This window comes from Thunnus maccoyii, chromosome 21, assembly GCF_910596095.1.
Source record: "Thunnus maccoyii chromosome 21, fThuMac1.1, whole genome shotgun sequence".
Taxonomy (NCBI): Eukaryota; Metazoa; Chordata; class Actinopteri; order Scombriformes; family Scombridae; genus Thunnus; species Thunnus maccoyii.
In genome coordinates, this window is record NC_056553.1 from 18023884 (window position 1) to 18049977 (window position 26094).

The following is a 26094-nucleotide window of genomic DNA, read 5'->3' on the forward strand; positions in this document are numbered from 1 at the left end:
ACTACTACTGTAGCAATGCTGGCACAAGCAGTACTTGCAAACAAAGAAGTTGTAGTACTAGTTCTAGTATAACACAGCATAGCATAGGAATAACAGGAGTACTGATGACAGTAAATGTAGCAGTAGTGGTAGAACTTACTACTCTATGGGTACTATGAGGTGTTAAACATACCAAACCTGCGACAGAACACCCCCATGACGGCGCTCTCCTCCACCACTCTCAGATCTGCCAGCAAGGCCAGTTCCAGCCCTCCAGCCACAGCAAAGCCACTGACTGCTGCTATCAGTGGTTTGGACAGCTCCAAACGGGACGGACCCTGGAGGAAATAACAGGATTAGTACATGAAAACAAACACACACCACAGTACATGCAAAGCCAGACGGTTTGAGCGGAGTAAAGTCAACATGGAAGAAATACAGATTGTAAACAAGGCAGCAACACTGCTTCCTGGAGAAAACATAGAGTATATATATATTTTTAACCATTTACAGACTCTTGATATCCACCGTATATTTCAAGCATGCTATGTGAATGTAAGTTTTCACTATTCATTTCATGCCTTCTGCCTCAATGGTTTCCATGAAGTTTGTCTACTAAAAACCTTCCAGATTTTATTTCCTGATTCATTTCTCAAACTGTCAAACAAAAGAGTAACAAGTGATTCAAGTTCTGGCTGTCGCTGAACAAATGAAACACTGTGTATCCTGTGAGAGATGCAATGCTATAATTTTCTGCACAGGAGGTCCACTCAATTCCAAAGACTTAACATGCAATCCAAACAGACTGTATGGAGGCTGCAGTCTTTATAGCTTACAGTACATCATTTATGTCATGATCCTTACTTTGCGCCAAGTGATAGCAATGTGTCAAAAAGCTATGGCTTTCTGCGCTCGCACCACACATACACACATCTATAGTTATGAAGGCATTCCACTGATGCGACGTCACTCCCTAAACCAAAAGCTCTACCATTACCTGTCTTCCAAAACCCTTAAAATATGCACAATCACTACTGACCACATATTCTGTGTTTATATTTAATGGAAACCTTTAGCCTTCCCTAAAATCATGAGGAAATATAGATATAACCCTCACTAGCACACACACACACACACACACACACACACACAGCCCAAACAGCGCTCACCATCGGTCCGGGACCCTTGGTGACATCTTGCTCCAATTTGAGGGAGGCTGTGTGATTGGCCAGCTCTTTCAGATCATAACCAGCGCAGAAATTCCCTCCTGGAAGAGACCACAAAATTACAAAGTATGGCAGCTGGAAAGTCAGAGAGGAAGGGAAAATGATGAGGATGAAAAAAACAACAAGTTGAGCTGGAGTCCGAGGGCTGCAATTTGGATAGCAGCTTGCTTTGGGCTGGCTGGCACACAAAAGCGTCTCTTCCCTGAAGAGCCTAAATCTAATGCATAGGCACAGATCATCATGTGCTCTCACACACATGTGCACATACACAATATTCTCATTAATGGAAGACTAACATACTCAAACCACAGCCTCTTCCACTGGATTCATGTGGTGATTACAACATTGCCCAAGAGGCCTACAAACACTATGTCACAGGCTCAGGCAGGGACTCATAAAATCCTCCTCTCTCCGTAATGTTACAGTAATGCAAATGATTATAACGAACACATGTGCCAGTAACACCCATCGACTGGGAGCTTTGATTACAGCTATGGGTCAGCGCAGGGCAATTATAGAAAAACAGTGTGTCATGCTGTTTATGGGAGCAGTGATGTGACGGAGCTCCTGCTATGAAGAAAAGAGCAGAAGCTATGGAGAGCTTCATGGAAGAGACCTAAAACCTTATTTAGACTCTTAAGCGTTTTGTAAACTGAGAGGAGGAATTGAAAGAGATTCAATTTACTTATAATCTGACTGATGAGGAGTTAGACATGAACTCTTTCCAGGAGTTACAAACATAAAAGCAAAGTAGTTATGTCAGGGATGACGCCATGAATGGCAGACCAAACCTGTTGGTTCAGATTCACCCAAATTAACACATATATAAACACATATTTCTAGTAGGGACTATGTAACTATTTCTTCATAAGAAAGTACTTAATTTCTATGTTGACAGGTTTAGGTCTGTTTTTCATTTTCAATCAGTATTTAGCAATGTTGAAATCAAAATGTGACAAAAGTGGGTTGTTGCTTAGGCCCATTCATCAAATCTCATTAAACCACACCCACACAGTCTGGTGAAGCAAACTAGCAATTTAGGGTGTTAAACTCGTTATAACTAATACCCAAGAATGTTTTTTTTTCACTTCACTGCAGCTCAGAAATAAAACTCTCTCTGTGAAAACGCAAAGCAAATCATTTTATACCAAAAAAACTTTGGAAGATACCCACTTGATCTGACTAAATCAGACTGCTGAAGCTTCATATCAGCTTCAGATACACTTTTGAGTACTTTTTTTTTTTTAAACAGAACAAGGACTGTGGATTTTGTCTGTCTCTCTTAATAGCCAGTAAGAACAGGAGGAATGATTACAGCAAACAAAACCTGTTTTGAATGTTCATATGGACACCTGACTATTGAAATAAACACATTTGACAAAATGTGAATCAATCCTTTAATGTTACATTGTACAATGATAATTTAGACGATAGTGGACTTCCAATTTTGTGGGAGCAGTGTGTGTTTGGCCCTTTACTGTTTAAAAAGGACAATATCCCCACACACAAAGCCAGGTCCATAAAGACATATTTTCCCAGTTTTGTGTGAAAGAATGTGAATGACCTGCAGAAAGTCTTGACCTCAACCACATCCAACACCTGAAAGATGAACTGGATCACTGACTGTCACCCAGTCTACATCACCCAACATCACAGTACGTGTGTGGATTACCCAAAGCAATTGGGACATTGTTTCAGGAGAGAGATGTTGTTGCTGAATTTTTTAATTTGATTCTTTAAATTTTAATTTTTTTGGTGGAAGCAGAAATCTCAGACAGACTTTAAACCAAACTTAACAGACAACATATATATATATATAAAAATATATAGCTGAAATGACCCTTACTCTTTGTAACTTGACAATGTTACAAACACAGACTTGGTTCTAGGACTTGAAAGGGCTTGTTTGTGTTTTCCAAATCAAGATGAACTGCATATAATGAGGCATAAGGACAATAAAATGTGTTTTTATGGTTTAAGAAACGTCTAACAGACATTCAAAGTGGATTCATCTCAGTTCAGCTGAACTGTAGTGACACAGCTGGCTTGACATCTAGATTGTACCCGACCACAAACGCCCACAGACATCTGAATCCCAAACACTCCAAATATGCTGCAGCATATTCAAAACCTGCAGAAAGCAATTATTCTTAATTTTACAAGTTAAAAAAAAAACACCTCGACACTGAAAAATGAGAGCCGAGAGAGCGATCGTGTTGGCGCTAATTTGAACAAAATGGATTCCTTATGTTTTGGAAAACACTACATCCAACCTGAAACCTCCCTGCTTGTCATCTCATAACACCGACAGACTGCTAATCACCAACCGAAGGTTATAGTGGAGCAGCAATACAGGGCAACCCGCTGAAAGGAATGTGCATCGGGATGATTAAAATCACATTACAGACATTGTGGGAATCGCAGAAGAGCCACTTTTGCTGGAACGACATACTGTGCTGCTCATTGCTAACCCATTTAACGGGAGCTAATTAGGGCCTGCTCTCTAACACGCAGTGTTTTCAGTTCACAGCTGAGATCAGCGGCACTCACCAGCAGTCATCTGGAGAGGTTCCAAGCTGCAAAGTACCGTAGCATTAAAACAAAGTGTATACTTGTGTCTCTTGAGGCCACGGTGCACTTTATACAGCAGAAAGGTTGATCCAGGTTGAAGACATTATTTCCACTGAGGGAAGGAGTTCATTCAGTGTGTGTGATGATTATTTTTAGAGGTATTAAGAGCAATGGCATGATCCTGGCTTTGGGCAGCTGACACAGTGCAGGCCGCCTCACAGGTGTGCATGTTTTTTCTGGGTGTGCATTAGTCTGGTCACCTCTGCATTTCGGTGAGATCTAAGGACTCAAAGGAGCACAAGCGGGGGAAAAAAAGGTGCAGAGGAAGAGGATGATGGAGAGAAGTGGGGTCAAGTCATAAAGGATTAAGGATAAAATGGGGAGGGTATAAAACTAGCTCAGAAATTCCTTGACAATCCCATGACTGTCAAAATGAATAGTAAAGAGCTAAACAGTCTGGTGTCCTCTACATATGTTCTGCTGGATTATTATGTAAAATACATTCTGATATATTTTCTAAAATTATGTAAAATTCCTCAAACTTTCCAAGACCCTTTGACCAATTCTCTGATTTTCCCGATCAGGGTTATAGCTCTCATAATGTTATGATTATCCAAAAAAATCCTATTACCAGCAGGAATCCTGAAATGTGAAAATATGAGGGAGAAACCACAGAACTTAAAGGAAAAAGACTGATGTTTAAGATAGATGGTTGGCCCAGGGCTAGAGTCCTACAATCTCACACTACAGTACTCCGGTTCAAACCCTTTATCAAAGAATTATCTGAATGAAGTGCCCATGAGCAAGCCATTCAATCCCCATCACCCTCCATGGAGCAAAGGATCACTCCACTCCTTGTAATTCTCTTACCTTTCCCATGCAGGACAGCCACGTTCAAGTCTGGGTCACTGTCAAAGGCCTCCAGCTCCTCCAGCAGACGCCTCGCCGTCTCCTGGTTCACCGCATTACGCACCTCGGGGCGGTTTATCGCCACGGTAACCACGGACCCCCTTCGTTCTGAGACCACAGTCTGTCCTGCAGCTAATGACAGAGAATGTGAAGGATGCGCAGACAGAAACTGACAGGGACCACAACATTTAGAAAGAAGCTGAAGACAGAGACATTTAGCGAAAACTTCACAGTAGGAGGGACGGAGATGGAACGTAAATCGTCTGGTGTGGATAGACTTGATAACAGAAAGTGACACGAAATGAGACAATGGAAGAGATGAGGTGAGGCCCTGGCTCTCGCTGTGTCTCAGTGTGTGTTTATGAGTGTGTCTGAGTGTGCCAGTGGTTGTGGCTTGAGGTTGTAGCAGGCAGTTGACCTGACATTGTTTAAGGTCATCATGGGGAATCCAACTGTCAGCCGCAGCCAGAGGCAACTGCGCCCGAGAGAGAGGAGCAAGGAAAACAAAGCTACTGGACGCATTAACCTCGTTCACACAGGCTATTCTGAAGGAGAGACTGCTAAACAAAACCCAGTCAAGTGAGGGAGGGCAGGATGGAGAAAAAAGGCAATTTGTCCCAGGAGTCCTTTCTACTCTGCTACACCTCAAACAAATAATCACACAGTGCTGAGTGTGCAAGGGAGTGGAACCACGTTTTAACTATACCTGCATGTAACATTCGTTTCCATTTTATTTCACAGTCACATTTTATGACTTCAGCTCTGATTTTAAAGCAACAGAGAATAAATCTTTGCTTAAAGGATCACATAATTGGTGGTGTTACTGTGTCATGTCATTTAGATGCACTTACAAGAAAATGTATCATTTTGTAATTATCTGTCATTTATCAAGCACCCCAAAAAAACTGATTTTAGCTGGTCAAATGTGAAGTTTTTCTGCTTTTCTATGATTTTGGGGTGTTGGTTACATTAAACAAGCGATTTTTAGACCCTACCTTAGTTAACGCACCATGTTCTGACATTTAATTGACTAAATTAATCAAAAATTAAGATATTTGTTAGTCACCACCATAGGACAGTGACAATAGGCCTTTGTCAACAGCACACAACAGGTCATAGCAGGGAAACAACAAGTGGGATTAATCACATTAATCATAATTAACACTAATATCTGCATTCCTTCTAGGTTTACCAGTTTCAAGGCCTTTTGTATTGTGAAAGCAGGCTCATTGGCAGGGTTTACTGGGATATTTAATGGAGCTGAGCCTTCATTTAACGTTAATTACACCTGTGTTCTGTAATGACCTGGCTGTGAAAAGGGTTTATCAACTGCACAATGAGTGAAACTCGACTATGAAAATTGGTCAGGTCAGGAAAGGGAAGTTTATTGGCTTTTTTAAATGAACTTTACCTCTTTTTGTGCTCTGTGTTAATTCAGAATGATGTTATTGATGTTATCTTGCTTTGAAGACCTATCTGTAGTCCTGGTATTCATTAAAACTGATGATAACAGGAGGCCACAGGTGCAGGTGTAAAATGTCTGTGCTGACACTGCAGCCTCTGCTGCCTCCTACAGTCATTAACATGTTAGTGCATCTTCCCACACAAACCTTTTCCTGTGTCTTCACCTCCCGTTGCTGTGCTGAAGGACTTTACTGCCACCAAACTCGCTTTTACTGACGGTCCAAAGATTTGACTCGGAGAAAAGGCGGATGATACATGTCTGCACGTCCGAAAAAGTTTCAGAGCCATTGTTAACACTCAGTCTTGAAAAACCCAGAAGCTTTCTAACTTACAAAACAGTCGACAAAGTGCGAACTGTGGCATTAAAAAAAAAAAAAAAAAGATATTCAAATGTGTCTCAACACAAAACTAGCATTTCTAAAATGTACTCTTCATGAAGTAAGCTAACTAACGCAGCTCTGATATGAAGGAGCAACACACTTACACTCCCGTGCTGAAACAGAAACAATGCACAAGCTTCTGGACACATATTGGTGCATTGCAGTGGTAAAAACCACAAACATACAGCAGAGGGCGACATTGAGCCAAGTTGATAGTCAACTGTCTCCCCCTGCAATGTAACTTAGCTTTGTGGACCTGCAAGTGGAAATAAAGAAAGCAAAACTCCACATGATTTTCTTTTTTTTAATAAAAGATTTCTCTTTTGTGTCTCTTTTACACATTTTAAGGCATCATGCACAAAAAAATAAGCCATACTAAAGGCGTTATGCTTACCCTCTACCAAAAATTATATGTTCTAACGTTTGAAGATTTGCTGTTAAAAATAAGTTTATACAAATATGGCATGTAAGCTGGCATGTCAGTGAATCTCAAAGCAGAACATCACCTGCTTTCACAGTATCTGTAAACATGGCTTTGAGCAAAATAGAGCTGAGGAAAAAGACAAGAGAAAGGTAGAGCATGCTTCAACATGGGGCTAAATTTCCCTGAAAAGCATGCAATGCATCTTAAATCATATTTACAATGCATCATTTTACTCTCAACAGAGTTCTTTTTTTTTTTTTTTTTTAATTGTATCAATTAAAGTTAAGACATTAAAAAGTTTATCGACAATAACAGACAGACTGACAGACAGAAAGACAGATGTGTCCATAATAACCCAGAGTCACCAACACAGACATAGTTCAGATCGGTCGTCGAACAAAACACTACAAGATTTTTTTTAAATACATCAAGCATTACAGTTTCACCTCAAAACAAATGCTGTCTTCAGTAAAAACTTAAAGGTTTGTCTCATTTCATTGTATTAATTATATAAATTTGTGTGAGACAGCCCGACTGGGGCTAAAAATGAGGTTTAAAAAAATCTTGTAGTGTCCACTGTGGCAGACATCCGGGAGGTGCCTCTAGCTTTGGCACGGTTGTGTCCAGTTGTGCTCTTCTGTGATGATCCGCGTGCGTTATACTATATTGAAGACCATGGATAGATACTGTTCATATGAAACCTGGATCCAGCCATCCTGGTCTGTATCATATCGCCTGAAGACATCAGTCAACCTCTGTGGATAGGAGGAGCAATAATAGTTAATTGCACTTTAATTTAGGAATCATCGTTGCATAAACTAATTTCTCATTGCTCCAAAGTCTCCGGATGCAGAAATTTAAATATGCAGTGTTTCAAGAAAATACTCCAGTAACAGAGATATCCATATATTGCAGTGTAATGGTATGGATATACAGCATTTATTTTAATATTATGTCATAAATAAAAACTGCCAAGGCACTTCAAACACTGTTACATGACTGTCATACTGTACCCGAAGAGCTGCTCTAGCTATTAGGAAAGAGCTGCAGTTACACATGGCTGCTTCCACTATAATTGCATGTGTGAAATTAGTGAAAAGGAACAAACAGCCTGAAGTGGAGCTTCGCTAGAAGATTAATAATCTAAAAGGGAAGGCTGTGATGTATTTTTCATATGTGTATAATTAAAAACTGCTCTGTGAATCTTATGAATATAAAAGTAGCCTTGTTGTGATGTGAGCAAAGGACATCCTCTACTCCTTTACAGTACGCGTATACATCTGGGGGGAAAGAAATAGAATAAATCATGTTGTATACAGTTTGTCTGTTACCTGTAGTACAATACAGCACTGGATGAAGTCATCAAAGGCCACCTGTTGCTTCCTCTGGCGGTCGAACTTCTCTATCAGCGTACAGTAGAACTGATCTGATAGACGATAGCCTGCACACAACAGCAAAAAGGACGTCAACTACATACTGGACATAGACTCAAACTTCTTGTTTATGGACCCCTACACACCCTTGAGAAATCAAACATGACCTCATTACAGTTCAAAGCCCCTGTTCTGAGTAGCTGAGGCTCCTCACAGTGCTGGGCCAAAAAGTCTCAAGTACAAAGAGGTCTGGTCATGTATTGCAATGTAACTGAATGGTGATTTTTTTAAATTGATTCGTAAAGAAATGTAGAAAGCAGTGAGGTCAAACACAGACTGAACAGTGTTTTTTTTAACTTTCCACTGATGTAGCACATAAGGCGATTTAAATTCCTTCTATTCTGTTATATTTTAGTCCACACAAATCTGCAGCTTTCACAGTTGCTCTAATTAGCGGAGGACAAATCCACAAACCTCATTCAGTATAAAAAAGGCAACCACGGTTCACCCAAAGTTAATATACTGCAACATCAGTCTGTCATAGTGAATCCAAGAGGTTATTCTAAAACTGTAACATATTGTGATATATTGCTAATGCACTTCATTCAGAAAGTATTCAGACGCCTTCAATTTTTTCACATTTTGTTATGTTGCAGCCTTATGCTGAAATCATTTAAATTCATTTTATTCCCTCATAAGTCCACACTCAATACCCCACAATGACAAAGCAAAAAGAGGATTTTAGAATTTTTTGCAAATTTTATTAAAAAGGAAAAACTGAAATATTGATTAATATAAGTATTCAGACCCTTTACTCAGTACTTAGTTGAAGCACCTTTGGAAGCAATTACAGCCTCGAGTCTTATTGGGTACTATGCGACAAGCTTTGCAAACCTGGATTTGGGGATTTTCTGCCATTCTTCTCTGCAGATCCTCTCAAGCTCTGTCAGGTTGGATGGGGACTGTAAGTGGACAGCTATTTTCAGGTCTCTCCAGAGATTTGATTGGGTTCAAGTCAGGGCTGTGGCTGGGCTGCTCGAGGACATTCACAGAGTTGTCCCTAAGCCAATCCTGCATTGTCTTGGCTGTGTGCTTAGTGTCATTGTCCTGTTGGAAGGTGAACCTTCAGCCTAGTCTGAGGTCCTGAGCGCTGTGGACCAGGTTTTCATCAAGGATATCTCTGTATTTTGCTCTGTTCAGCTTTCCCTCAACCCTGAACAGTCCCTGCTGCTGAAAAACACCCCCACAGCATGATGCTGCCACCACCATGCTTCACTGTTGGGATGGTATTGTGCAGGTGAGGAGCGTTGCCTGGTTTCCTCCAGACATGATGTTTAGGAATGAGGCCAAACTGTTCAATTTTGGTTTCATCAGACCAGAAAATCTTGATTCTCACGGTCTGAGAGTCCTTTAGGTGCTTTTTTACAAACTCCAAGCAGGCTTTCCTGTGTCATTCACTGAGGAGAGGCTTCTGTCTGGCCACTCTGCCATAAAGCCCAGACGGGTGGAGTGTTGCAGTGATGGTTGTCCTTCTGGAAGTTTCTCTCATCTCCACACAGGATCTCTGGAGCTCAGCCAGAGTGACAACCGGGTTCTTGGTCACCTCTCTTGCCAAGGCCCTTCTCCCTCGATTGCTTGGCTGGGTGGCCAGCTCTAGGAAGAGTCCCGCTTGTTCCAAACTTCTTCCATTTTAAGAATTATGGAGGCCACTGTGCTCTTGGGAGCCTTCATGCAACACAATTCTTTTGTAGCCTTTTCCGGATCTGTGCCTTGACACAATCCTGTCTCTGAGCTCTGCAGGCAGTTCCTTTGACCTCATGACTTTGTTTTTGCTCTGATATGCATCGTCAGCTGTGAGCCTTTCCAAATGATGTCAATCAAATCAAATCAAATCAAATAAGCTGCCTAAAGCAAGGATCATGCCATGACTCACATCAAATCAATTATATTTTCCACAGGTTGACTCCAAACAATGATTAGAAACATCTCAAAGATGATCAAGAGCAATGGGAGGCACCTGGGCTAAATTTCAAGTGTCATAGCAAAGGGTCTGAATATTTATGTCAATATATTTCAGTTTTTCCTTTTTAATAAATTTGCATTTTAGCATAAAGCTGAAACATAACAAAATGTGAAAAAAGTGAAGGGGTCTGAATACTTTCTGAATGTACTGTACGTGTTTGCTCTCTAATCCTCTATCAGCATCAATATGTTGCAATTCTTCATCTGTAAATTCTGGTTCATTACCATAAAAATGATATAAAAAAAAATCAAATTCACTAAAATGTAGTTTGCTGTGGAATAATGTTAGCTCTGTCTGAACCATTACTGCTACTGTGCACTGAATGAGGATTTTAGATTTGATTTCATTTTAGATGGATGACGGTGAGACTGAAACTTTCTTACATTATGTACTACATGAGTCGATCCAAACACACACAGAGTTACTGAAAAGACTACATCTGACCTTTTGACTCAGGGAAAGGACAGTCCCAGAGACAGCCAACGGAGCCCTCCACCACATACAAATTCATATATCAAAGCATACTTTGCTGCTCACCGAATCCAGTCAGCGCCTGTTTGAGCTCATTCTTATCGATGAAGCCGGAGTTGTCCCTGTCGTAGGTCCTGAAGATGTTCTGCCAGTCTGTGATGTACTTCCACACGCCAGCGAACTCGTTGAAGTTCACTCCGCCTTTGTTTTCCCTGTCAAACATGGCTAAAAGGAGAGAGGGAGGGGGTCGGGGATAAAGTCTTACTGCTCATATTGTATTCACTGTTTGCTACACATACACACAAGCCTGGAAATTGAAGTTGGGACTAATCCCGTGACACTAAAGCCAGTATGGTGTAGTTTTAAAGGGTTGTCGGAGAACAGTGGAGTGAGGAGCGTGGGTCAGAAAGAGACTGCTCACACTTCACTAACTCCTGTCCATAAGACTGTGTTATAACACAGAAAGAAAACCGCTTGATCCCCACAACCAATACTCCGCTCCTCACCCCCATGCGGTTCAATCCAATTACCTCCTGACAAAGGGAGTGTTATCACAGGATATGCTTTCGGCTGGGGGACTATTAAACAATGGATTTACTGCGTATGGTACAGTGGGAAGGGGAGGCGATGGAATTACAGGGATTTACTCTGCAATTCACACAACAAACACAGGAACAAAGTACATATGAGACCCTGAGAAAGACATTTTTAACATATTTTTGTTTAAAATGGAAGCTGTGACTGAAATGTACCAGGGGCTTTAAATGATTTAGAAGTTAGAAAATAAGTTAAAAAAAAATAATTAGCCACATTATTTCAGATTCTAAAAGGGATATAAATTCAAATAAACAAAAATATGTTTAGTTTCGTGTGTGTGTGTGTTGAGATACAGCCTGACTTACAGTAGTATATTTAAAAAGCAGCCAACCTAATCTTCAACTACACTGCTGAGTTTAAAGTTTTTAGCCTCAACTGCATATGGCAATCATCTTAAGAGTGTAAACAGATCAATATTAAAGTCTGAGGCAATCAGCAGCTGCCTTTTGTGACAAGCTTTCCCATTTCCTCGCAGACACTCTCTCCTTCTCCTCCTTTTATTGATGGCTGCAGGTTTCCACTAGACCAGCAGTCAGCGATGCCAAAGATAAGTCTGTCTCTGCCCTTAAATTGCTCAAAACTGAATGAATTTATCCGGTTGTCATGGTGAGGATGCAAATAAACAACTTGCACAGACTAGAGGACAAAGGTCAGTTGTGTAAAAATGAGCCGGGCACGTCACCGTTAGCAGTTACTTACATATTATAGACCGGACTGTCACTGGGTTGAAAGGAGTCCATGTGCCTGAGAGACAGAAGAATACCAGTTAAATAAATAACAACCAGCCTACTGAGACTGGTGGGCAATTTGTTGAAAGAACAGAACATATTTATAATAGCTTTATTTATATAGCAGTTAAAGACAGAAGAACCTGCGTAGGTCATAAAGCTCCACAGGTGACAATCATGACAGAATGTAAGCTTAGTAAGTTTTCAGTAGAGATTTATGAAGCCAAGGACAGAAGCCGACAGTAGCTGTGGTTAATGTAATGTAATGTTTTTTTTGAACCATTGTCTTGAGCTCGCAGCTTAAATGTGTCATTATGTGAGAAAATAAACTGTTTTCTTAGCTTAATCATAACATTTTCTCAAGATAAATACATTTTGTGGTGCCTGTATTTATTTTCTTTAGACTTATTATCTTAAGATAACAAATTATAATCTTGTTATCTTGAGCTATACTATAATTTACTCATTGATTAATCACTTTGTTATCTTGGGATAACATATGATGGCTGTGTTAATCTAAATATAGTGATAGCAAAAATATTAATATTATCTGAATGACCTGGATTTTTGCCATGTTGGCTTCTGGGACAAAGAGACGGCACCGTAGTGTTTGGCACAGACTATGACAGGGTTTCCATCACAAAATGATGTAGCTGAGGTGGTGAGCCACCCAGATCTTGATGCATCTCATTGTGATAAATTTAGTTACAAGAATAGTTGCTAATTAGTTCACTGATTTCGTCAGTAGCTATTACATTTGTGGCATTTGCTGAGTGAAAAAGCACCTTTGCTCTTTTTCCTTTATAAGGTTTATGTTTGTTTCATGAAGGTGATTAATCATAATGGAGATGGTATTTGTTTCAGGCATGGTGGCCCACCTCTACTCTGATGCTCTGATAATCTTGAAGTAATGAGACATTTACTGTTGATGTGATCAAGAGAGATCATTCTTTTGGTCTTCGGCTATGTCTCATCAGAAGACATTTAGTGATTGACATCTTAAAACAATAAGACAGCCAGTGCAAGCCTGCCAAAATTAGGGACGATCCATCATCCATCTTCTGGTTACTGTCTGCTGTAATATTTTAGTTGTAAATCATTTCCTCTGTTGTATTGGATAATATTATGTTAGTGAGTAGAAATGAGCAGTGTAGAAAATGAAGGACAGGGGTCAGGTTCCGTTCCCGAAGGAGCCACCCACACTAATAACGCACTGACAAGAGTGGAGGATAAAAGCATTCACCAAATGACATGAATTACATTAAGTAGGAAGTGGACAACATATGAGTGCACTGTATTGGCCATACAGTCCATGTTAGTGTTAAGATACACACAAAATGTTTACTTTTCATCTATATTTAAAACTATTCAATTATATGTGAATAAACCTGCCATTTATATGGTAAGAAAAGACTGATAGGGCCTTTAGGTAAGCAGGGTGTTTAGACTTTATAGCCTTCTTCACACAGTCACCTCTCGAGACACTGAGATTTATCAGGGCATCTAAATCCTTGCTGACTCACCAACTCAATTTATTACAGAGGCCGACAGTTCAAAGCCAGAAATAAAGAGTGAATGAGAGATCGCCAGATGAGAAAATGCTTAAAAAAAAGAAAAAAAAAGCGGAGACAAGAGATGAGGAGAAAAATAACATTTGCAGTGAAGTTTTTGTTGCAGTGACTTGAACTAGCTAGCCTACTTTTGCTGACCTAAGATTCCTCTTTTCTCTATCTGCAGACCCTAAAGGAGCATCTGCAGAATTTTACCATCTAGTTGGCGTAGCGTTGAGCCTGTTTCACACTGCTGTTCCTGACTGCTTATTTTTGATTTCCCTCCGCAGTTTAGCAATGCCAGCAGTAAGCAAGTTTGCAGCAAGAGCCATAAGAGCTTAGATAAGGTGTTTTGAAATAAATCTCATCTAAATAAAAAAAAAGGCTGTGAGCTCAAGTGAACTTGGGAGATTCTGTTTTCTCGCCTATTTATTTTCACTTAGATTTCGCTTGGAAAAAATCCATATCAGGTGTTCAATTGACTGTAAAAGCAGCAGAAATTAGTTTAGAAGTTTGGTGAGTTGGACAAAGATTTTGGGACACAAGAGACGTACAAAACAAGATTTGGCTTCAGACACCAGACATTTCCTCCCCCTTCCTTGCTTTGGTTTATTGATGTGAGAGGCTGTCTGGGACTGAGGGTGGAGCTGTTCTGGGATCAGGCCTGAGGCTCTTACTGGAGCTGGGGTTTGAGCCAGAATCCATATTTCTACACTATCTATTGGAGTGCTGATCTAAAGCAACAAACATAAAGTATCATAAAAGTATTGACGTGAGACCAATTTTGTGGAAGCAAGTCAGAGTAACTGCTACGTTTATTCACTGCAGTGGAGTCAATGAGTCAAACCTCATGTCTCCTACAAGTTTATTGAGTAAAACAAAACTCTTTTCTTCATTGATAACTATACAGTGGCTCTGGAAAGTGTTTCACTAACTGTAGTGTTACATGTTTTCACAATGAGACTTTACACCACATCTGATCACCAGTGTGCATTAAAAGTCGGTCTGTAAATGCTTTTTGGCGTAAATCCTTCCACCAACGCTGCAATACACTAGCAACGTGACTAAGGATGACAATGCCAGTCTGTTGGTTGGTCCACCACTTTTGGTCGTTACAGAAATATCTTTGGTTTAGACATTCATGTCTCCCTCTGGATGAATTGTAATTTGGTGATGGTGGTGCTTTTATACTTAGCGTTTTTTCCCCTCTGATGACGTGTCAGTTCTTATACAGACAAGCATACAAAATTAACATCTTCTGTTCATTTAATCCATTTGGTGGCACGTTGAGCCTGATTTTTTTGAAGTAAATTAATCTAACTGCCAGCACATATTTAATTTAACGGTTGAAAAAATCTTATGTGAGACAAGTTTCTGTATATGAGCTGAGATCTGATGTAAGAAATCAAATAACAAATGTCTAAAAAATTAAATGTAACGCTGACTATTATCTCTAAGATCATGAAACTTAAGGAAGTTAAGAAGAACAAAGTGAAGTTAAATCTTCAAGATGAAGAGAACACACATCAGAAATCCTTTAGAAGCATCTGAATAAATGTTGGTCAAGCATTAGAGGCACCAGAAAAATGACTAAAGACAGAGCAAAGAACAAGCTGTGACCTTTCTAGCCACACTGATTCTTCTGCTAACACACACACTTTTCACACCCGTAGCTAGCTGTGAGGTCACCAAAGTATGCCAGACAGACTGCGGCTGCCCAGTGTGAGGTGGTCAGTATGGTTAAGATGCTTGTGTGCATCTGTGTGTTTGCCTGTTGGCCGACCGGGACAATGCACCCTCTGTCCAGTACGCACACTGGGCTCTCTCACTGGTGAGCTCAACTGCCAGTGGTGAGGTGGAGAGAGAGAGAGAGAGAGAGAGAGAGAAGGGGGGAGGAGGAGGAAGAGGAGGAGGAGGAGGAGGAGAGAGGAAGGCTGCTGGAAAAACAGGCCAAACTGACCACAGTGTACACACACACACACACATACACATAACGGCTGTGCTGGAGCTCAGTGAAACACTTGTACGTACACATTTGACATATGAAAGCACATACGGACACAAACTTTTACACACAACTCTGCTGTACACTGCACAAAGTAGTTTCAAAGATTTTAACCAAAACAAACACAAGCTACATCCTGTCCAACTGAAAAAGACCACCAGGTGATGAAAATAAATTACTACCATCATTCTTAAAATAACCCTAGTCACCGTCATCACCTTCATCATACGTTGGATTTTCTTTTGAATTTCAGCTTCTGCTTTTTATTTCTGCGTCCGCTGAGATTGTGTAGCACATACACGATATCTGGAAACACCAGGATTTAGCCAAAACCATTCACATGTGTCATAAAACATTAAAATCAGTCACCAAACCAATAGATTAGATGAAGGATCATTCTCATTTGTCATTCTGTTGGTTTTGTGGTTTATGCTGGACAATAGTGATGTGTGTGACACAGACCAGCAGGCTTCACTCCAGGAATCCGGTCACTCATAAACAGAACTGGTGCCTCAGACCATTGGCTAAAAATAGCTTTTTTGCTAACACACCAAATGCATAAAGCTTCTGACTGAAATTGCAGATTGATAACAGGGAGGAGATACTGAAAAACTCCACACTGGCAAACTAAAATCAATACTCACTGCCAATCTAATATGATTCCAGTATAACCGGGTTTAACAAAACGGTACAAATACAGAAGTGTAAAGGTAAGGGTTGTTGAATGAGCTCCTTGAGTCCTGCCATTCAGCCAATTCTGCAATCTGCACAGCAAGTGTGCGCCCTCTCAATCATGTCAGCAATTTTAGTCGCTATTACTGCTCCTACACACTTAAATAAATAACTCAAGTAGGAGTATAAATCTGTGCGCGCAGGGGAGTGGAGGAGCAGGACGGCTTGTTGGTGTGATGTCTACTCACTGCTGAGCGAAGTGAGGCCAGAAAAAATTCATATTTATAGCAAATGGCGCAGCTTGAAGGCATACGCACGACACAGACATGCACATACACTTCAGAGGCAGAGAGCCAATCAGTGTCTCATCAAGGATGATACACTGTCACGCCCAGGACTGATAGAGAGAGGTGGAGAGAGAGAAGAGAAGAGAAGAGGGAGGATAAACAGAGAGAAAGAGAGAGTAGGAAAAGTGGGACTAAGTAAGGGAGAAGGGGTGAGAGACAAAGAGAAAAAGTTAGAGTGAGAGAGGACAAACACACAGAGGGCACGGCAGGCACTGAGCCTGTGCCATATCCTCCTGAGGAATGTGGAGAGATTAAATAGGAGAGGAGAGGAGAGGAGGAGAGAGGAGAGGAGAGGAGAGGAGAGGAGGAGAGAGGAGAGGAGGAGAGAGGAGAGGAGAGGAGGAGAGGAGAAGAGGAAGTCCATCTTAAAAAGTCATGGAAAAAATAGAAAAAGTGACATCATCTTACTGTAACAACAAACATCAACATACTTGATAAAAGAGAAACTGGGTTAGAAATTGAAAATATCCCACCCACCATGTTGGCGGGTTTTTTCACTTTGAAAAAAAAAAAAAAAAAAGTAAAAATTCAGCAAAAGATGAGAGGACTTTTTATAATGGACATCTCTGCAAAGTAGGACAGAAGCAGGAGAGAGAAAGGAAGGCTGACAGATATCAGAGACGCAAAGAGTGAGGGATTGAAGGTAGCACACTGAGAGGAGAGATAAGAATAAGAGAGAAAATGTGATGCAGAAACAGCACATGCAGGATAGAGGAGTAAACAGCAACAGCAAAGCCTCCTCCTCCTCCTCCTCCTCCTCCTCAGCCTCTAGGAGTCTCTGCACTCTGCTCCCCTGAGGGACAAGGAGTAAAAGAGGAGAGGAGAGGAGAAACGAAGAGGTAGATGATAAAAAAAAGGAGGTCTGGAGAGACAACAGTGAAAGGTAGAAAAAGCTTGTTTGATGGTGTGAAACTGATGTAAATAAAAGCAGCATGAAGCGACGACAGACAGACAGGGGCAGGGTTGGTGGCTTTAGCGAGTGGACTGCAGGACAGGATGGAGTGCAGTATGTTTTCAGCTTCACTGGCTCTGTTTCATATAACAGTGAAGCTAATGAACTGGCGGAGACTGAACTGGGAAACCTGCTGTTCACAGGCGTACACTGCACGCACATGAACAGCGAGGTGCACCTATACACAATACTGATACACGTAAGGGCACACAAACACGCCAAGGCTGTAAAAACAAAAGAGGCTACCTACTGACCCTTGGCATAAAAGCAGACAAAATCGCACACATGCTCATGCATGCATGCATGCACAAACACACACTCACACACTAATCAGTATGCTGAGCCTGAGCCACTGCGCTGCCTGATAACAGCTTCTTTCACTGCTGCTGCTGCTGCTGGTGGTGGCTTCCACACTTCTTTTTTTCCTCTCTGAAGTGCCCTGATGGGTGTAATCTGTTCAAAAAAAAAAGTCAGCCCAGGTTTCCAAGAGCAATTCAGCCATAAACCTGATGGGGAACACATTATATTTTAATGAAAAGACAAACATCAACCTGTACTACAGTTTCTGAGGAAACTCATTAATCATTACTGTATTTCGGCGCTGCTATCTCGTTGAGAGCAAGGTCAAGGAGCTGGTGCAGTGTTATGTGCGGCCATGAAAACAGATATTTTACCAGTCTGTTAGACTCTGGCAGCTCATCTCAGTCCAACCAAGTGTATTGACTTCACTTGCCAGGATTTGAGCAAAGACGATGACCTGCATCATTTATTCAACACCTCTCTTCAAACTGCCTTTCAGAATCTCAAGTATACTTTTTTTTTTTTTGAGAAAGCCCCAGTGGGAACCAAACCCTTAATCCTGTTTGAATCCTCCTCCTCCTCCTCCTGAGCTACAGGGGACCAAGAGAGATAGCACTTCCATCACCAGAAGCTGTAATCCTCAGGTTTTATCCCTGGGTCCTTTTCCTGCTGATTTTTTGTTTCACTCTTCAATCTTTCTCAGATGAACTCTGATTCAGCAGCACAGAAAACACTCCTTGCTGGATTGCAAGATTTTTTAATTGACCGTTCACTAAAATCCACCTCCCTTAGTTACTGTTGCTGGGGTAGATTTATCATTCAAAATTTGTGGTAATTTTTGAACCAATGAATTCTTGATTTCATACAGAAGTAGATGATTTTGTCAGCTGAAATGACAAACATGGCTAAAAGCTCTGTAGCACTTGATGGCTACATACATACTGGGCTAAAAACTAAAGGCTAAAGCTGCATGTCCAAAACAAAAAAGTCAGCATTCTGACCAATTACTGAACCATACAAAAGTCCTGATATTATCATTTCGTTCTGACACACGTGGCGCAGCTTACATACTCGGACAAGCAAAACAGAGATAAGATTTATGCTTTCCTGTTCCTATTTTAAAACGACATGTTTCACTTTTAATGTTACAAGAAGAAAGGCTGTTAGGACGAGGACTAACCAATGTGTTTAGCGAGTTTATGGAGTGTAAACTTCCACAAATCCATAAAAAGAGCAACAGAGCAGCTGACATTAGCCTACACTCTGATTCAGTAGCATTCATGACCAGCTCCCACCATGACGCTACACAGTGGATGTTGCTTGAGTCCAGACCTTTGAATCCACCCACTCCACCGAGTTGACTAATTCTGACTGAAGATGGAAATTGAGTGGAACAAATTGACAATTCTGTCTGATATCAGGCAACAGTGGATGTGCTAGTTGTGAACGTTTTTTTGGGTTTTTTTTTACATAATCTTTATCCTCATAAACTAATGTAGTGTGCAGATAAATTATGCTGGATTACTGCTGTAGATAGGAGCTAGTTAGCTGGACATACTAATGTTTGCAGCTCATGTACACCCTGTTTAACCCATTTCTTACACTTTTGTTCTTGAAGAAGAAAAAGAAAACTATTTTCATGCTCCATTCAAACTGCTTCAACATCCAGAGAAATCCAAAGCTTGACAGGCCTGCTTTGCCCAGTAACAGTTGCTAAGGCTAGGACTGGACAATGGCTGTTCAGGGAACAGGTTTAGTCAACAATCAGTTCCGTTAATGAAACAAAACTACTTCCATGATGCCGCTTGCTGGAACTCTGATTAGGGTTTTAATTTCTCCACTAAGGGCAACTGTTATGACGGAAAAAAACACTTCATCACTTTGCTCGTCATGTTGGGACCTTCCAAAAGTCGACACCCTTTTAAGTCCACACCCACAGTTTCAACCACCAGCCGTACTGCACCGTAGTGCTGAGCTGGCTGTCATCTCAGGGATACTATAAACTTTTCACCAGCTTTTCTGTTGTACCGCGACAAAAAATAAAACTCCATTCATTTTCATTCACTCCATCTGCTACTCGGGATAAAAATAAAATCCCAGTTCATTTTCTCTTTAGGCTTGGCAGTTGCTTAAATGAAAGGGTGGTAGAGAGCAATGGTGTGTAGCGAGGAGACTGAGAAATCAAAAAAAAGGGGAGGCAGTGAGGGAGTATTAAAGATGGTAAAAGGCAGAGAAAGAAAGGAGACTGAGAGATGGATACAGAGGAGGGCATGAGCGCATGAGAAAGATATAAAAAAAAGGGAGTGGCAGAACACGAGGAAACAGTCAGACACAGATACGCACCATTGGATAAGGCCTGCTGAAGCTCTGTGTCTGATATCACCCCACTCCGGTCCTTGTCGACCCTAGGGAGGAAAACACAGATTAGAAACCGCCTGCATTAACCATTTCACACACGCACAAACCCCAACACACAATAGCGGCAGGCATCAGCACTCGCCAGCTGAAACTTTATCCCCCTGAGCACGTGTTAGTATTTCAACAGTCCTCTGAGAATGAATGGAGTGCTATGATCGGGACACACAAGGCAGTTTGTAAGCTCGGAGTTCCCCCGAGACCAGCCAGGCAAGCTGGTTATGTGTGTAGGTAGGTGTGTGTTTGTGTGTGTGTGTATGTGAATTCTAAGACATCAAAGTGAAACTGAATGTTGGCAACCACACAGGTATTTTCCAGTGTTATGCATAGTATCAGATTGAGCATCTTTGACAGGTGATAAGTGAAACTAAAACTAAGAAACAGCCTAATATTTTAGGTAAGTGTTTTTTTTTAAAGGACTTGTGACGTAAAAAAAGCTGCGGGTGTCCGGTGGTGTAGTGGTTAAGACACGTAGAACATAACTGCAAAGTTCCATGTTCGCTTCTGGTCAAGGACCTTCTGTTACATGTCATCATGTCTGTCTCTCTTTCATAACAAAGACAGAAATAAAGGAGCTTCCAATGATGATAAAATCAACTGGACTATCTTAACAGTATCTTTCACCTCGTGGGTCGAATAATCATTTAGTTGATTGACAGAACACACATCAGGAACAATCTTGATAGTTGATTAAGGCAAAGCAAAAATGCCAAAAATTATGTTCATTTCAGTTCAAAGTGGTAAGATCTGCTACAGTTCTTTGTTTTCTATGATAGTAAACTACATGTCTTTGGGGTTTGGACTGTTTGTCAGACAAAACAAGCATTTAAAAATGACAGCTTGGGCTTTGGAAAATTATAATAGTCGTTTTTAATTATTTTCTGTCAATTTATAAACCACATTATTAATGTATTAATTGAGAAAATAAGCAGCAGATTGATCAATAATGACAATGATTATTAGCTGCAGCCCTATAGGGGTTACATCTTGCGAGGCAGCTGGATTTGATCCAGATCACAAAATCATGCGAGAATCCATCTTGTCAGGCTTCAAGAACCACCAGTGGTTCAGACCAATCAGCGTCCTACGAGGATTCTCGCATAATCTCGTGATCTTGCCAAATCCAGCTGCCTCGTAAGGTAAAACGGTGATAGACAGATGGCTCATCCAATCACCTGCCAAGTATTTTTTGAAAGCGTCTGCCCTTTTTCCAAACAGTTTCCAAGGACGACTTCTCAGATGAGTCTGTGTAACGAACCATCTGGTGCATCAGGTTACTATCAGGGTTACTGATGTGTAAATGGTTTGGGAGCTCCTTCTTTAAGCGAGTTTATTTCTCACTCTTTGTCAGTCTTAAAAGGAAGAAGTGGAGGAAAGTGCACACCTATCCTCGGGAGGTGTTGGCTCACAGCCAGACATCAAAGATGTTGGGAAAGCAGCACTTTAGTATCTACGGGTACATTAGATCATAGGAAGGTTTGAATGAGCTGTCAAATTATTATGCTGAAATACGGAGCCATTAGCTTGATCTTGGCTTTATCTTCTCAAATGGATCTATAAACACCCACTTTACTAGGAGGCTAAATAAATGCCAATACACCAGTGTGGATTAGTGAGGTGAGGTATTTTATAATCGTTTACAACTTCTAGGACTTAAATCCTGAACATGTTGTCATCTCCTGACCAACATCTAGCAGTTTTAGGTAATGAAAAAATATAGATATACGATAAAACTCAGATCTAACTCAGCCAAGAGTCTTTCTCTGAGATGCAGAAACATAAAACATGAACATACTGGTCGGTGACACAAGTAACGGTCCTCACAGTGATGAAATCTGGCTTAGTCAAACATCCAATGACTCAGCTATTCCTTAGCAACCTGCCTGGCCCGACCTGTCGACGTAGAGCTCACTCAACAAACACACTCTCAATTCCAGAGAAGAAGAGGGAGGGGAGCAGATGGGGGAACCCCCCAAAGGAAAAAAAAAAAAACACAGCAGTGCTGACTTTGTGGGCTGGGTTTTCCGCTCCTTGCTGTGACACTTTGTGTGCGGCCACATCACCGTGTCTGCAGCCTTCGTGGCTCCTACATGGAGATTGGCTCAGCTATACGTCTGTGTACACTCCTCACTTTACCTTCCCCCAGCTAAATAAAGAACTAGAAATACCGCCTCACAGTTGTGTGCCTCTGCCAACCGGTCAAGTTGCAATTTACATCCATGTCTGCCCAGACTCATATAGGCCTAATATTTGTAGTGAAGACTTTGAAATAATTTAATAAAATCACCACAGTTTCAAGGTGGGCACCCAAGATTAGTGTCACAGATTTAGTATCCGACCAAATGTGAAATATGGTCACAATCTCTCCTTCTGTTCCTGACTTATAGTGTTAAATAATGGCCAGAAAAGTTTTTGCAGAACATTATGATGTCACAACGAAGTCGACCGTTGACCTTTTGGATATAAAATGTCATCACTTCATCACTTTATCCTATTAAATATTTGTGTGAAACTTAGCGTATGAATTCTTGAGTTATGGCCAAAAACGTGTTTTTTGAGGTCAGTGACCTTTGACCACCAAATTCGAATCAGTTCATCCTTGAGTCCAAGTGGACATTTGAGCCAGATGTAATGAAATTCCCTCCAGGCGTTCCTGAGATATCACGTTCACAAGAATGGGACGGACAGACAGACAACGCAAAAAAATAATGCCTCAAACCAAGGCTGTCGCCGGTGCTGAGGCATAAAAACAAACATAAGGAAACGTGATTGGTCTCCTTTGGGGAGAAAAGCAGCTTTCAGTGTGTCTCCATAAAGGAGAGCTTTGTCACAGCGAAGGTGAGGAGTGGGCGGGTTGGTGCAGGCAGTGGGGGTACCCAACCTTTACCAAACACTGATAGATTAACTCAAAGAAATGTGTGTGTACAGTATAAGCTCTCCCCTTTTCTCCAGCCTCCCCTTTTTCCTCTAGCTCACACTCTCACTCACTAACCCTCAGGTGAAGTTACCTCGCCAGACTTCTTTACTACATAAAGCGAGCTGAAAAAGTGAAAGCATCATTAAAACCTCCTCTTGCCCGCGGCACAGACAGTTAACCATCTGGCCGTTCCATCTTCACTCTGTCAAATACAGAACCTGTAAGTAAAACAGCAGGACGACATAAAACACTATGGTTTAGTTGAGTATTCTGCTCAGATTTTCCCATGTTTCACTGTTTCCTATTAAGCAATCAGGTTGGAATATGACTTGCGGAACAAAGCCCGCCCGACTTTCCACATAAACCGTCCAACAAGTAAGGCGATGTCATGGTGGCTCCCACAGCGGAAAAGAGAAACTTCCAAATTAAATTCGCAAAACCCTCCGAGGAGATCCTGATGTTCCATTGCTGCTTTTTCTATTTTTCAATTTCTTGATCTGTTTTTTTTTTAAATTGTCCATTGCACCATTGGTCTGTTTCCGGTCATGTTTCAGTGATCATTTCAACTGCATGTAAACTGCTGCTCGTTTAATCTAAATGAACTAAATCTCCTTTCTACAAGTTCTAATTTAATACTTAACATCTGCGAATTTGTTGTCTCTCCAAAATGTTCAGTATTCACCCAGGAGTAGCAGACAATGGGTGAACTTGTTGTTGTGCTTCCATAGCAACAAATCTGCACTGTTGAGTCTTGAAGGGCTGGGTGCAAACATTTTTGTCATACTAGCATCATTCATTAGAAAGCAGGCAAAAAGGAGAGAATGTCTTCGTTATGATTCATCCATTGTCAGGTCATGTGAATGAATATATTTTAAAAATAACTATACAACTATACATCACGACTGCAGTCTAACTTCACCATTCATCATGCAAAACACCTGAAGAATGAATGGCTCTTTTTCCTCTACAGACGTGACACATCCACTCGGAAAAAAAGACAGAGTCATGATTCCACAGACAAAAAAAAAGAAAAAGAGTGTGACTTAAGCTGAATGGATTTTAAAAATAAGTGCTACACCGGCGCGGTGAGTCATGGATCGGTAGGTGTGTGTGCATGCGTGACACAGAGATTGAGAAACCTTCCTCCTGCATCAACAGTGCTCTACTGACTCTGATCACATGACCGACGGAAGGGAATTCCAGCACCTCTCTGCCAGATATTCACCAGAGAGGCAGCAGATGAGGCGGCATAATGCCCATGTGAGAGATGACTGTGTGTGTTCATGACAGTCATATTGCTTGTATTTGTAAGTCCAGTGATTTTGTCATGAGTGAGTCAGTTGCGATGACTCCATATGTGTACACAGATGTGATAGTCATGAGTTGGTACCATCTGCTTGACAGTGAATGAAAGATCATGAGAGTGTGAACGAGAGTGAGAGAACAGCCACAGACATATATATATATATATGAGACAGAATGTGTAGATCCATCCTGCTTTCTGAGGGGTTTTGCGCCTCCCATAAATAATTCGTTAACAGTGTTTCAAGCCTTGCAATGCCTGCAGCATCTCAATGTTGTGAGAAAGCAGCAGGAAAAAATCCTCTGCAGTATTACATAACTCTATAGGTTATTATTACCAGTGAACATATCAACTATTTTCTTCTCTGCCTGCTACTATGACCTTCTTCGCTGCCTGACACACTTCTGGCTCAGAGTATGGTGTAATTGATGACTATCAGAAGCTGAAAGCCGCCTCTGATTCTATTACACCAAGATGGGGACAAATAACACAACCCATGACAGATTATGTTATCGCAGTGAAGCACAGATTTGCAATGAATTCATGTCAGCCTCCCATAAATAGTTACACACTGCGTCATATAGACTCACAATTGTCAGATTCTTTTTTTTTTTTTCTTTAGGAGACCCAATCTTGAGAGGATTTTTCTCCGCTCACTTGGTGCAGGAACAGACAAGCGGCAGTGAAAAAAAAAAAAGTCATGCATGATATTTTCTCTCATATCTCTGTTTTTAAATGACACATTTTGAATTGAGCTGTCTCTCTTTTGCTGAAGGGGTTACAAAAAAGCTTTCAAGGACTCCTGGAGGTCCTTGGACCCCAGTTTGGAAACTCTCACTGCTATAGAAGACAGTTCACAGATTGAGCCAGCTGATTGTCTGTAAGGACAATTGACCACCAATAGAAATACAGCTCTGTGATACTACTGAGGTAATGTAATGCAATGTCATCAAATGAGTGACGTGTAATTACTCCAGGCTGTGTATTTTATATTTCCAGGAAGCTCCACTAACAACTGAGAGATACAAATAACGGAGCTCTGTTCTCAGCTCAAATAGTTATAAAAGACAACAGAGTAAAGACAGAAAAACGAGCTGTCAATGAAACATTTTGTGTCAGCGGTACCACCCTGCCTCACTCTCCTTCCTCTCCGCGCTACCACAACGACAGCTTGGTTGTCAATGCGGAGCGGAGTAAGAGGCAGGCCGGGCAGACAGGGGCGAAGCAACCCGCCTTTCCCCCCACTCACCTCTGGAAGATATTCCACAGAAAGCCCTGGTCCGGAGGGGCGTTAATGTGCGGAGGAGCTCTGTACGGACTGTGGTACGCCATTTTAAAGGGAAGAGTTTGTCAAAATAGTGTGAGGAAGAGCGGAAAGACTGTGTCTCTTCCTGCCGTAGTTTTCTCCTAGATTCAGTCAGTGAGACGTTCACGTTCAGAGAGGAGTGGCCAATCACTCACCACCTCCCACAAGCAGGGTGACGTCAC

The 26094-nt window shown here is 41.2% G+C and overlaps 2 protein-coding genes across 5 annotated transcripts in view; both read right to left on the reverse strand.

Annotated features, from left to right (window-relative positions):
- zgc:101569 (uncharacterized protein LOC449822 homolog) overlaps positions 1-6673 on the reverse strand; it is a 50123-nt gene extending 43450 nt beyond the window's left edge. For 3 of the 4 annotated variants that reach the window (XM_042399801.1, XM_042399799.1, XM_042399800.1), the window contains exons 1-4: positions 6296-6672; positions 4647-4817; positions 1149-1246; positions 173-317 (exon numbers count right to left, since the gene is read on the reverse strand). In XM_042399801.1, coding sequence (XP_042255735.1) covers positions 173-317; positions 1149-1246; positions 4647-4817; positions 6296-6437 — 556 coding nt within the window. In that variant the 5' untranslated portion in view covers positions 6438-6672. Of the gene's footprint in view, positions 1-172; positions 318-1148; positions 1247-4646; positions 4818-6295 lie in introns of all 4 variants that reach the window. The other variant, XM_042399802.1, reaches the window with a different exon arrangement.
- A 146-nt stretch (positions 6674-6819) lies between these two features.
- pdcd6 (programmed cell death 6) lies at positions 6820-26056 on the reverse strand. Its single transcript, XM_042400091.1, has 6 exons — positions 25856-26056; positions 20315-20376; positions 12117-12161; positions 10887-11045; positions 8285-8394; positions 6820-7708 (listed from the first exon to the last, which is right to left on the reverse strand). The coding sequence occupies exons 1-6, from the start codon at positions 25936-25938 to the stop codon at positions 7610-7612; spliced, it is 558 nt and encodes a 185-aa protein (XP_042256025.1). The 5' UTR covers positions 25939-26056; the 3' UTR covers positions 6820-7609.
- Between the last annotated feature and the right edge of the window lie 38 nt (positions 26057-26094).

Excerpts from the sequence above, each read along its gene's own strand:
- pdcd6 (XM_042400091.1), bottom strand. The coding sequence starts at position 25,938 with ATGGCGTACCACAGTCCGTACAGAGCTCCTCCGCACATTAACGCCCCT. Across the intron at positions 20,377-25,855 it reads CTGTGGAATATCTTCCAGAG|GGTCGACAAGGACCGGAGTG; the intron begins GTGAGTGGGGGG and ends TTTCCTCCCTAG. Across the intron at positions 11,046-12,116 it reads GACAGTCCGGTCTATAATAT|CCATGTTTGACAGGGAAAAC; the intron begins GTAAGTAACTGC and ends CTCTCCTTTTAG.